The 13,796-nt window shown below is 47.1% G+C and overlaps 1 protein-coding gene across 1 annotated transcript in view; it reads right to left on the reverse strand.

Annotated features, from left to right (window-relative positions):
• Window positions 1-122: 122 nt before the first annotated feature.
• Window positions 123-13,796, reverse strand: part of NOTCH2 (notch receptor 2) — an 84,731-nt gene continuing 71,057 nt past the window's right edge. The window contains exons 26-33 of the mRNA XM_065072238.1: window positions 13,495-13,637; window positions 12,423-12,633; window positions 11,707-11,803; window positions 11,066-11,234; window positions 5,786-6,087; window positions 5,326-5,473; window positions 4,714-4,811; window positions 123-3,832 (exon numbers count right to left, since the gene is read on the reverse strand). Of these exons, the coding sequence (XP_064928310.1) occupies window positions 2,492-3,832; window positions 4,714-4,811; window positions 5,326-5,473; window positions 5,786-6,087; window positions 11,066-11,234; window positions 11,707-11,803; window positions 12,423-12,633; window positions 13,495-13,637 (2,509 nt within the window). The 3' untranslated portion in view covers window positions 123-2,491. The remainder of the gene's footprint in view (window positions 3,833-4,713; window positions 4,812-5,325; window positions 5,474-5,785; window positions 6,088-11,065; window positions 11,235-11,706; window positions 11,804-12,422; window positions 12,634-13,494; window positions 13,638-13,796) is intronic.

A 13,796-nucleotide genomic window follows, 5' to 3' on the forward strand; every position in this document is an offset into this window, starting at 1 on the left:
AGAGGCCCCAACAAGCCCTTTCCAGGGCTCTGAACAGCTATTCAACAGCAGTGATCTGCTTGTAATCTTGTCCTTATACTCCAGTAGCCAGGAAGGCAAGAGAAAACAACGGCACGCAGACATCGGGCACATACTCTTTATTCTGGGGATAAAAATTGCTTATACATTTTGCAGAAACTATTTTCATAAAAGACTTTTATAAAAAATGTAAAAATAAGCAAATATTTTCCATTATTAATATAGGAAAATGCTGCTGTGTGAATGGTTACTCTACAACTTATGAGATAAAATACCACCTTAAGGAGATATTATCTTTACAAGTAGTTAAAAAAAAAAAAAAAAAAGGCAGAGGGCCATCGTATTAACATGCCAGGCCAAAACTGGCTTCATTCCACAGAAAGCACTCATCTTGTAAAAGGTAGCCACATATATAAAAAGGCACTTGGTTATTTGGGGCTAACAGGGTAAAGCCCTTTGTTTCTTTAGCATCGATGTGTAGCAACACTTCATTATTTGCAGTGAAACTTGTACCTGGACAGACCTCCAGGAGCTTGTGGGCCCTGGCCTGGAGATCTGAGTCGGTTGCAGCAAAACTTCACAGGACACGCTGCGGCGAGCGTGCCGGGGAACGCTGCATTGCGTCCTAAAAAGCAGTTAACTTCAGAATTAAAAACTTCAGCCCAAAACAATGGCCCCGGGAACCAGCTCCTCCTGAGGCCCTGCCTTCATGTACCATTGAGTTAAATCGAAAGAAAAAGCTTTTTACTCTTGATTAGAATAGAAAGAAACATCAGAGAAAATACTGTACATGGTAGGATGCTGAGTGGCCGCTGCTCGGAGGGGAGCAGCCTCCTCTGTCCTTTGGCGGCAGTCGACAGCCCCGATGTCTTTGGAATGCGTGTCTGCAGGGTTCCCCCGAAGAGGTAGGAGCAAACCATCCCTAGAAATGTTCACTTCGGCTGCTGACTGGTTCAGAGCCCTTCAGGGAAGCATTACTCTCGCAGACAAAGAAGGAAGAATGGCTGCTTGTTCAAGGTCTGTGACAGCTGGCTTCCATAACCCCCAAAATAGCGGGGGAGTTGCAGTACAAATGGCACTACCATCCCACAGGGCATGTGGGGCACCTCGGCTGAGAAACCTCAATACAGGCTGGAGCTGGGAGCGGAGGACATCCCCAGAAGTGTTAACTAAACTGCATTAGGCAACCGTTTCTGAGCTATTTGGTCTGCTGCTTAAGTCCAGCTCCTGGCTTCAGGCACACTGCTGCTGGAAGCCTGCTGGGGAGTCAGTGCTGCAGACAGGGAGGGGGAGCCGAGGCAGCCCTGCCCCAGGGCTGGAGCAAAAGGGCCACTTTCAAAGGGCTGGACGCCATTCCTGACGCAGGAGGACACGCACTGCAAACACGTAATGACATCCTCAACACTTGATAATACCATAAAGAGGCAGCATATGATACCTGGAAGACAGGAGACACAGCCACCCTTGGATGGAGGGGAGGGGAGTACTGTGCAAGAACGCTGGGAGCTTGTGCTATTAATACCAAGTTTTGAAACTCGTGCTCATCCCAAGAATTTCCCAAAAGGCCTGTGTCACCTGCAGGACATCTTTTCTGGAGCCTGTGAAGGCGGTCACAGACACACGTGGCCGGATGGGGGCACAGGGAGGGTAGTGTGTCAAAATAGTCAGGTGTGTCTTGGGGAAGACATACAACACGGGAGAGACGTGCCTACAGGCCACCACAGGGCAAAGACCAGGTCAGACCAGCGTTTTTAGTAAGAAAACAAACAAATAAACAAAAAAGAAGAGTATATGTATATATAACCTCATAATACCTGGGGGGCAGGCAGTGAGAACTCTAAGGGGTGTTAGTGGGTCTGTACAAGACAAAAGCTCATGAAGAGGAAAGGGTGAGGCTGTGTGACAGAAGGTGTCACTTGACCTGCAGGTGTTTTGGCAACTCCAGCTCAGTTGCTGAGCAAGAGCAGCCGTGGGAAGGAGGGGTCCAGGAACATGGGTGCAGCTCTGAGCTGTGTCAAGACAAGGCAACTTGAACTCAAGGAGAACTAGCAGAAGGTGCTTCAGAGATAGGTTATGTGGGTAACAAAAGAAATGACAAAATAAGGATACAAAGCTGGTTTTGGGTAAACTTCTGGAGAAACGACCATAAGATGGATTAAGCTGAAGAGCTGTCTCCCCAAAGACATGATGGAATATATTTAAAAGCAGACTGGAGAATCCAGTGCAGAGAGCAATCACACCAAGGTGCACGGGGGTTGGTTAGAAGTGACCCAGCTGGTCTTCTCCATCACCAGCTTCTACAGTTCTCTGTTTAGCATAAAAGCATACAAGCCTACAGCGACCACAGTCCCTCCAAGGAAAGAACAGCCTGGGCTCAAGACTCTTGGATACTAAAATGGTTCTTCATTTCCATCCTGGAAGACCTTCATGAGTTCTGGAGTCCACTTTAATCGGGCTTCATTTTGGCCAGCCTTCAGGCGTACACCTGCATGTTGTTGCGCTGTTGCTCTGTCATGTGAGCAGCTGCCGGCCCGCGCTGGTTGTTACCAGGACTGGTTGCCACATCAGACCAGTCAGAGGCAGAGTGTGGGGAAGAGCTTGACCACTGGTCTGGAGATTCAGGTGATGGTGTCAGGTACGGGTGCTCCCCTTGTAAGTGCCGGTTGTGGCTAGGAGTCCGTTCTGTGGCTGAGGAGTAGCAGCTGTGCTGTGACGGAGGCGTGGGGTACTTGCCCATTGAACTCTGGAACTGGTGGTAGGCTGGGAGGACCGTCTGAGCCACCTGCCCGTCCTGCTGAGGGATGGCAGCCATGGAGAAGGAGGCGCTGGGCAGCTGAGCTAAATCTGGGATCTGGTACATGGAGCCAAGAGGAGCAGCCATGTTCTGAGCACAGTTGGACTGGGCCTGCTGCGGCAGTGCTGGCTGGTTTATGCCACCCTTGGGAACCAGCTGGAAAGTCATGATGGGGGGCAGAGACTCCCTGGACACCCCCATGTGCTTCGTATCTGCTTGAACCAAACCGCTCTGCTGCGAAACGCTGGGGTGAGAATGCATCACCTGCGGCACCATGCCAAACATCTCGTACTGGGAGTCGTTCACCTCCATACGGTTCATCCACTCGGTCGAGACGTTGGCTTGCCGGAGCCTGCCGAGCCCGCTGTTCGGAGGGGTGGTTCTATGCTGGGAAAGCAGCTGGCTGACGGACGGGAGCACGGTGCTGGATCCACGTCCTAAGGGCTGCATCTCGTGGAGGTTGGAGAAGGACATAGTGTGTGCAGCCTGCACTGATGGAGTGGTGAGCAGCGAGCTGGGCGATGAGTGCAACACCCCCGGCGATGGCATCACAGGAGACGACGTTGGTTCAGATGCAAAAGCATGGGGTGATTCTAGGGAATCAACTGGTGACAGGGTCACTGAGCTCTCTGAAAACTGCCCTTTGCTCTCACTGAGGGACTTCTTTCTTCTCCTCTTTGCATCTTTGGTGAGGTTTGTGGGCATGATGCCTTTGGCATTCGGTTTTCGTGACTTCTTGCTTAACGAAGCATGCTTCAGATTGAGGAAGGACCTATTTGGGCCACAGATGACTGGGGAGAGGGCAGAGTTCAGCATGGCGCCGGGGTGCCCGGCAGGGCTGTGCGCCACATTGTACTCGTTGAGAAGCTGCACTATGTCGTGGTGCATGCGGTCCTGGGCCACATCTCGGGGCAGGCGGTCCATGTGGTCCGTGATGTCTCGATTGGCAAAATGGTCCAGCAAGATTTTTGCTGCTTCGAAACTGCCTTCCCGAGCAGCAAGGAAGAGCGGTGTCTCCTCCTGAAAACACAGAGAAGAGGTATTTTAGTGGCTTTACTTACAGCTAATGCTCCCTTAGTGGTGCAGCAACAACTGGAAACATCATCTTATGCAGTGACATCTTAATTGCCTCCCAGAACAACTCACCTAGGGAGATGCTAATTGAAAAAGACAGATTACAGGAGATCATTTCATGCATGGCAGTGGAGCACACAGGCTAAACTGTACGCACCAAGAAGCGCACAGTTCTGCCACGGGTCCGTGGAAGAACTGTGAAAACACCTGGTGCCTTTCTCCCATTGTCCCCTGTCAGGGAAAGGCACAAAGGACTAAAACAGCCTAGTGAAGAACAGCAGCTAGTTGGCAGCTCTAAAATCCACTGAGCAACACATAATAGTCCAAAAAAACCCACAAACCCTAAGCAGGCGAAAGAAATTAAGGACCAAGCCACAGCAAAAACTAACAGTGAAGCTACAGGAGGTCTGCACACCACAGACTGTCAAACAGACCAGCTTCTACCCCATAGACACCCTGCATTGAGATCCATGGAAAGGTGACAGGATGTGACTACTGATGCGCCACCACATCCGGTTCCCTGCTAACCAGAATCCAGCTGCTTGACACTGGAAGCACTTCACCCTGGTGCTCTCACACAGAACTGATTGCATATTGCAGGGAAGCATTGATGCTCAGGACCTGGCCGCACAAGGAAGAGATGCGCTTTCCCACATCACAAATCCTACAGGACATCCAGCACTTGGGGAGAATTCCAGTCACAGTCTGGGTTTGGAAGACCTGCACTGAGCACCCAGTTTAGAAAATGTGAACTCAGCCCAGCTCCAACAGCAGAGAGATCCCTTGTGTTAGGAAGCACAGCCATGCTGACCACACCCAAACTGTACCTTGTTATCCTGCATGTCTCTGTTGGCTCCATTTTTCAGCAGCACTAGTGTTGCTTCCACGTTGTTGACAGCTGCAGCCCAGTGAAGAGCAGATTTACCTGCAGGGAAACCCCAAAACTTCAGTAACAAACTGAGGAGTTATTTTCTAAAGCACCAAGATGGACAGAGTACACTGAGGGAAGAAAGCAAGTGAAGGGCAGCTCACAGCACATGAACATGTCTGAAAGTCACATTTGCACTTCAGAAATCACCACACTGTGACATACCCCTATGTTACCAGGCTGCAATGGGACTTCCTACACGTGCTGTGGGATTTTTAAATTTTTTTTTTTTTTTTTAAACTATCCACAGAGTATCATGTCTGCAGTCCAGAAAATCCCAGTATATTCAACCCCCTATTTCTTTTGCTTCTCTTCCAGGACAGTCTAACCAAGCCACTGTGCAGCAGCCTGCAGTCTACTCCTGCTGGGAGAGCTTCGGCAGGATAGCCCAGGGTCTGATTCAGCCACAAAATTTATAAGCAGCCCACACTCCAGGACAGCAGAAGCCCAACCCTTCTTGCTTGCACCATGGCAAATGTTTGTCCAGCCCAGTACGTTGTGTTCACATTACCGTGGTCATCTACGGCATTCACATCTGCCTGGCAATTAATTAGCTCGGCCACCATGCCTTCCACAGCCAGTCGTGCAGCCAGAATTAATGGGGTTGTTCCATCGTTCATCCGAGCATCCAAGTCCGTCACTCTGTTACGGATCAGGATCTGGACAAGAGGGGAAGACAGGTTTTTGCTATGGAGCAAAACTGAGCATTTGGCAGAAACTCAAGAGAAACTTTGTAATGAAAAAGCAGCCTGAGCACTGAAATGCAAAGACCCAGATAACAGGTGACAAAGGCAAACGGACTGAATGCATTCTGAGTTCTTCACACTATGAATACCTGAGGAAACTGGATGTAAAATACAGTTTCACCTGGTCATTGCACTGTGGAAAGCATGAGAGCAAGACTGAGCCTGGACAGGATCATTTAATTACAGAGCACAACTGCTCTAAAATGGGTTTTTCAGTTACTGTACCTGGAAGACACCCTGGGCATCAGCAGCTACAGCTGCATGCAGGGGAGTCCGTCCCATGTTGTCCCGTGCATTAGCATCCGCACCAGCATCCAGCAAACGTTTCGCAGCATCTGCTCTTGAATAACGGGCTGCTAAGTGCAGTGCCATCTCCCCGGTACGGTCTGTTTGAGCCTGCAGGTTGGCACCTTGGTAGATCAAATCTGTTATTATATTCGCTGAGGAGTCTTCTGCATCCTCATCATCCTCACTGATATCAGAGCTGCCCACACGCAGAGATGCCAACATAAGCGGAGTACATCCATCTGCAACAGAAGAGATGTTATAGCAACCTGATGGTGACAGCAAAGGAAAGGAAATCCTCACACAATCCTCTCCCCTTGAGCAGCCACAGCCAGAGACAACCCCTCCAGTCACCAACTCAAACATCGTATCTTATCATGAAGTCCAGAGTTAGCAAGTTGTTTCCTTCCCGAGCAGAACTTTAATACTTTCTGCAACCTCAACAGAACTTAGGTACTCCTCAAATAAATAAGATCATTCTAAAACAAAAAACACTTGCTGCTAAAGTGGAAAACTTCCCCAAAATGTAAAGGCTAGCTAAGCTCCTAGAGAGAAGCAAGAGCTATAAAAACCAAAGGCTTCAGATTACTAAGTATAACTATTCACATGGATGTTCTAATCATATACCTGGAGAAAACAAACAATTGACAGAGAAAAATTACTGGACAAATAAGACAGTGATTACTGGTGGCATTTCTCAGACAGTAACCTGAAGAGAAATGCAGACAAAAGCCTTTGTATCTATTACAAAAAGTCTTCAATAAAGGACTGTGAAGTTGTGACAGTCAAGCACCCGAAGATGAAAACTGCCCCAGGACGAATGCCTGAGCCAACCTCATATTGCTTTTAGTAACAAGCACAACCAGAGGTCTGAGCAGAGTGATCAAGCACACACTGTACTTTCACAGAAGGACACCACGTAGAAAGGGAACACAGAACAGGATCTGACCCAGTATCACTCACTGCTGTACCAGTAGCACCCTCCCCACACACAATGCTCTGTTCCCCATGCACCATCGCAGCACCAACTGCCCACAGCTACACATTCCAGGAAGTCTCCCCACAGTCTGAGTGCTTCGGAAGACAATGGGCTCATGTCTCTCCACAAGTCTCCAGTGATGGGACATCCACAAAGGATAAATGGAGGCTAGGATCATTCATCCAGCTGGGATCCTTCCACTGACACTGGAAGTAAAAAGGCTTCTCCAGGCCTCTAAGTTAACTTGGATCCCTTGGAAGAGACTACCTCTCTCTCTGCTGATCAGAGACGGTGGTCCAGGCAGACTAGTTACATCCTTATTTTTCACCCTTGTTAATGAAACATCTGCCTATTTTCATCAATGTACCAACGGCCTAGTGCTTCAGTTTCAACACACTCTGAACTACACAGCACATTCAATTACCTAAACCCAAAGACTCCAACAGCAGACATTAATGCTTGCTTACTGATTTTACTGCTTTACCCCCACACATTGCAGGCACCTGGAAAGCAAAAGGGACTGAGAACGCAGCAGGAATGAAACACTCTGTGCTAAGTGCTTGACTGGAGCCCTGAAAAGGTGAATACAAATTCTGCTTCTCAGGCACGACTCACTAGCTGGAACACAAGACAAATCTTTCAGCAACTTTTTGATTTATTCTGCGGACAAGCAGGGGAACTTCCTGGACCTTACAGACAGCAGCTTCCCCGGAGAAGGCTCCGGGGAGACCTTATTACGGCTTTTCAGTACTTAAAAGTGGACTATAAGAGAGATGGGGACAGATTTTTTAGCAGGGCCTGCTGTGATAGGACAAGGGGTGATGTTTTTAAGCTAAAGGAGGGGAGATTTAGGCTAGACATGAGGAAGAAATTTTTCACACTGAGGGCGGTGGAACACTGGCCCAGGTTGCCCAGAGAGGTGGTGGATGTCCCATCCCTGGAGACATCCCAGGCCAGGCTGGATGGGGCTCTGAGCAACCTGAGCTGGGTGAAGATGTCTCTGCTCATGGCAGGAGTTGGACTGGATGAGCTTTGAAGGTCCATTTCAACTCAAACTGTTGTATGATTCACTGTCTGCACAACTCTGAATCTACAGTGCTCTATCTGCACTGAATGAAGTGCGCAAGCCTGCAGAGGGCAATACAGCAGAATTACGATTCTGAGCAGATAAACAAGGTGACGATCTCCTACTGAAAGCAATATACAGGGCTTTAACCCACTGTTCCCATTCCCCAACTTGTGATCACCAGGCTTTCCTGACTCTCTCTAATTTAGAGCAGCCCCAAAACTTTCTAGAAATCGATCACGCTAGGGCAGGGCCAGGTGCGGAGCAGGCGCAGCAATGGCGGCTGCGGCTCCAGGCCGGCAGCAGCAGCGTGCCCACCCCTCCTAGTGGCTCACAACCACAGGACATGCAGCCTTTCACCAAGCTACTTTCTCAGGATTTGTTGGACGGCGGCGCGCTGTTGACGTATGGTTCAGTTCCAAGATCCAGCCCTGTCTATAGACCCTCTTTGCCTGTTCGTCCAAGGCTATGCTTCCCTTTTGTGCTTCTCCCTCCCACTGCTGGCTCTGCTTCCTTGTCCCAAATGAATGCTTCTCAGTATTCAAGTCAGGCTGTGGTCTCCTCCGTACTGCCCCGACACAAAGAGCAGAGAGACAGAGCACAGAAAGGAGCTTTCCTTTCCTCCAGCACCAGAACCCTGGGGAAAGGTCTTCCTTGCTCAGTCACTGTAGTCCTGGATGGATCACACCCAGCTGCTCTACAGGGTCACAGCAACAGTATACATTAAATCCCTGGAAAAATTAGCTGCCACTCTCCCAAAAAGTCTCTCAGGTACATGCATCTCTTTTCAGAGCTTTGTAAGTTGGCCACACACCAGTAATTTTATGAGGCTAGCAAAGAGCACATCCAGCTAGATGGTCACAATTAAGTGCTTGACGGACTACTACAGAAAAAGCCGTGGACACGATGTCTTTTTGCCTCCTTCCAGCTTGTTCTCTGAAATAGTTGGAAAGGAACCCAAAAGGATCCAGCTAGAGGCAGACACACAGCATGGAAAATTTCAGTCTGAACCACCAAAGTTTGAGTAACTGAAAAAGAGGGGCATATAATAGGGACAGTTAATCAGTTTTAATTATAGGTGGTATTACCAGTTATGCCTATAACTGCATTACCCTGGTTACACACTCACAATAACTCCAGTGAAAAGAACGTCCTCACCACTCTGGGGGACACAGAGAAAGAACAGCATGGGGAGACAAAGGTGACAGCGGAATTTTTAAAAAACTCTTCTGCTTGCTGCCTTTCAAGAAGACAGACCCTGAGTAAAAGTAAAACTTGGAGCAAGATGGTAAAGGCAGAAGTTCAACAGATAGGTACAACTAAAAGTCTCTAACACAGCGACAATATACTGAAAGCTGGGAGGTAGAGAACCCACCAGCAAAGTCTGTAGGTGATACTTCTGCAGGAGACTGGACCTCTTGGATCCCCTAAACTCAAGAGACTGCAGAAGGTGCTGGATGAAGAGAGAGAACAACCCGTGGTGCACCGAGGCGTTTCGACTTGCCTCTCTTCTCTCCAGAAAAGTTCTCTACTGTTCTACCTGCCACCCGCACCTTTGGCCAGGACTTAACTCAGCTTCAGATGGCTTCAGCCCAAACACCCTTTGTAATTAGGGGCAGCCAAGCATTACTGGAGCATGAGCCATCTACTCTTCAGGAGACTTCTGCTGGAGACAGAGATGAACTGCCTCTCAGAAGTGCCTGTTTCTTCTCCCTGCCTGCATAGGGCAGAGAAATAGCTACATCACCTGTGAGGAATCCTTCCCCTCCTTACTAACCCATTACTCCAACACTTCTCAGGTTTTTTAAACTATTTCTCCCCTTGACGGTAACTCAGCTGCTTGCTTCTGATGCCACAGAGGGGGATATAGATTATAGCAGCTTGCCACAAGCTTCACAGTCACATCTGAACAGCAGGAAAGCAACCTACAGGTCACAATTATTCCATTGCTATTGTTGGACAAAGTTTTGAGTGAACGTGAAAATAAGCAGTCCGAAGTCTTAAGAATGTTACAGCCTGCACTTGGAAAGCTTTTACCCTGCCACACAACTAGAAGCTTCAATAGGGGAAATAAAGAAAAGCTTAAATTTGGCAGACATTGATGGTTTATGTTCTCACACTCATTACACAGAAATCCCTCCTTCCCTGTGCTTTGCATTTAGGAGAGCTAACGGGTCAATGAGCAGAAAAGACAATAGAAAGGAACTGAGAGAATGGGTCCAGTCATCATTCAATTGCATGGAAATATTCCCACAAAAGCCAATAAAAAGCAATGACAGCAATATCATCAGAATCATTCTCTGCATATGAACAAGAGCCTAGCTTGTAGCTCTTCTGACCAGGATGAAGTTCTTGGCCAATTCTCTCCTCTCTGAAGACAGGAATCAGTTATTACCAGATGACCTACCCAGTCCCTTACCAGGTTACACAGCCTTAGTTCTACACTTATAAAATGCAGCAGAGCATTCTTACTGCATCCAGTCATTTGAGACTGAAAGAGAGCAAGGCTGCATGTATGTTAAAGAAGTCTCCTTCCAAGTTAACAGTTGGGTTATGAATTCAGTAAGTTGATCACTGTAAGCTGATATAAATCAGTGAATTAAAAAAAAAATCAGTAACAAGCTTGCTGCATTGCTGCTCTGTTCCAGCACAGATGTCTCACACAGTGCTAACAAGGGTGGACTGTCTGCGAGAAGTCATCTTATTCAGGAAAAGGCCACCCTTGCTTCCACCCCAGATAACAGACACCTTGAGTGTAAACCCTGCTAAGTTGGTCCTTAGCAAGGTCTGGTATAAATCTCTGCAGTGGTCCGGCTGGAGAAGCTGGGGGTTATTTCCAGCACAACTATGCATTCCAAATTTCTGCCATAATGGCATTCTGACAATATCTTTTAGGCACGCATTGTTATAAAGGAGATCCTATAGCTGTAGTTCCTACAGGTGCTTGCTAAATGAACTCTTTTTTCTCCTGGTTACATGATATTCTATGTGCTACAGACCATAATCCAATCTCTCCAGTTTTCTTTCCTGGAGCATATGTGAGCTTCCCTCTAGTACTATAAAAATGCTGCTGGTGTTCCTGTATACTCCACATGATTTTTAAACGTTAGCAGTCCCAGCCATTGCAGAGGTTGGTGGCTGGATCGCAGAAGACAAGGACACACTGAGTACTGACCTGGCCCTCTGACATTGACATCCAGAACATCCACTTCTTGATCTGCCTGAGGTGGTGTAAGGGCTAGTGACGTGCTCCCACAGACGTCTGCTGCCTCCAAGTGCTGCTGTGTCCACTGGCGCTGGTCAATCTGCTCATCACCTTCTGGGAGCAAGGCTTGGTCCTCAGCCTGAGCACAGGAAAGAAGCAGTTGCTTCAAAATGCTCATCAAATGGCCAAAGACACTGAAATTTCTTGGGGTTTTCTTAGTTTTGTTGAGTTTATTCACTTCTGTGTTTTGCTGGTTTGTGTTTTGAGTTAATGATGGTCTCCATTTACCTCTGCTTGACATTCTCAGCTTTCACACTCCCACCATGTTATCAGGCCTGAACTGCAAGACATTACACCACTGTTAACCTCTTCCCTTTCAGGCGGCAGGGCCCGAATAGTGAGAGAACACTGGAACAGAAGTTACCTGGTTTCTCTACTGGCTCATGGTGGCAGTGTTAACCTGAGGATTTGCTCCTCAGGTATCATTAGTTACATATTACAAATCCCTAAGCAAACAGAGGTTTTGACCAAGGGGCATTACTCTGGAAGTGAATGCAGCCATTTTTCTCACTATCAGTTTCAGGTGATAGTCAAGTCTTGGAGCTCCTTACCTTTGCTCTCTTTGGCTGAGGTCCACCATCACCTGCCCAGTGTTCAGTTGGTCCAGAATCTGCCAGGTTACCTTCTGGTATCTGGACTGACAGATTTCTAACAAACAAGGAGAACAAGTCACTTTGCAGGTTGACCAGGTGCTACTGCTGCTACTTACACTAGCCTGCAGACATCAAGGATGGGATGCTTGTATGTTTGGCAGCTTGCAAATGTAGAGACCAAGAAATCAGAAATCTCAGGCCCCAACAGTGGCATTAAATGCATTTACAACTGTAAGCTTGGTTAATTCAGTGGAAAGCAAAAAGGGCATAAATGGGACTCTTCTTTTGAAACTTTCCATTATTTCTGAGTCATGTCTTTAACGCATTGAGCTAGATGTATTACAAGTTTCTTGTCACCTATTAACCTAAAAATGTCTCATCTATTCCAGGAGGAAATTATGCAAACAGTACTCAACAACTAAACAGTGTTAGAAAACCAAACATGACCAGGAGATCAGACTATCTACTAGCATTTTATCAATTACAGTTAATTAAAGTTCTTCTGTCCAAAACAGATGTATTAAAATTTAGAGAATTAGCCTAAGAAGTTCTATCTTAAAAGCCAGCTTTCTCTATGGAGATAAGTGCCTTTGATGAAAGATTTATACACCATGTTCTCAAAATCCTCTAGCACACCAATAAAAACACTGTCAGTGGCCTAAATGCAAACTTACTTGAGTCCAACAGCATCTTCCCCAACTGGCTCTCTGCGCTTATGATTACTGGGATCCCTGCGCAGAATAAAGCCCTCTGGAAGCCACAGCGAACCATGTTTGCGCTTACGCTTTGCCATCATCACACCCAAGAGAAGGATTAAGAGGATGATCAAAGCTGCCACAGCAAATAGGTAAAGTAACTGGGTCTTTGGTGGTAACAAGGGTTCACCTAAAAAAATTCAGTTAAAATACAATGAGATTAGCAAAGTGGAGATGATGATCTTCCATCTACATACTTTATTTTTGCACTCAAGAGTCTTCCCCACAGTGAGTACATTGTCTCTACATTGTGATGCGTTTAGAGCAAAGGTTTGAGGAAGTTTAAGCCCTGCTGCAACTGTTGTAAGAATACATTCCATCTTTCTGGCTTCTCTTGATCTTGTTTCTCAAAATATTTTTTTAGAGCATGACTGCTGAACAAGATCTTGCTCTTTCCTCAAGAGTCCTGCTGGCTGAAGACAGCCACCCTGAATCAGTGCAGAGAGAATGGATCTACATAATTATATGAGCACAATCCAACTGGGAATAGTGATATCACCCCATCTAGTATAAGATTGCAGCCAAGCCTCAGTTTGAGGAACGGGGAGTAGAAATCAAAGGGATTACATATTGCCAGAGGAGAAAACATCTGGCAGAGTGAGGAATACCCCCACGCTTTCTCTCTAATGGCACCTTTATCATTGAATTCATAGCTTAGAGACCAAGAATAGTTTTCAGTGCAGACAAGATCACTGCAGTGTGTGACACACTGCTGGAGCACATAACAGATCACTGTTTCTGTGGGTATTAAAACATCTAGGTTCCAAACTTAAACGCCCTGCCTTACTAACCAGATGTCTCCTCAGAACAGAATAAGCATGTTGCACTTACATACTTCTAGAATTGAGGATGAACAAGCTAGCTCCCAGAAACCACACTGAACTGTGAGATATGTTCAGATGATGATCAATAATCTGAGCACAAATTTTGCAATGCCCAAGTTTGATTACTGCCTTCCTTCACAAGCAGTTTTCCCTCTGCAATTACTTACTTTGGACAGACACGAATGGATAGGGCAACATGCCCTTGATGGCCTGAGCAGCTAAGAGAGCCGCAGCAGCTTCTGTGTTCTGAAAGCATTGCTCCAAATCCTCTGCACACTGACGGTTGTCAATCTCCAGGAACACCCTGGTGCTGCAGAGACACAGTAAGAAGGCACAGAATTCAGTGACAGAAACTTTTGCCAAAGCACTAGGTGAAGCTGCAGCCTTTTAAGTGAATCTTGCCACCCCAGCACTGAATTCAGCCATTGCAACAGCTCTACATTTCCCCATAAAAAAAACCAGACTACAG

Source organism: Columba livia, chromosome 8 (assembly GCF_036013475.1).
Source record: "Columba livia isolate bColLiv1 breed racing homer chromosome 8, bColLiv1.pat.W.v2, whole genome shotgun sequence".
In the NCBI taxonomy this organism is placed as follows: domain Eukaryota; kingdom Metazoa; phylum Chordata; class Aves; order Columbiformes; family Columbidae; genus Columba; species Columba livia.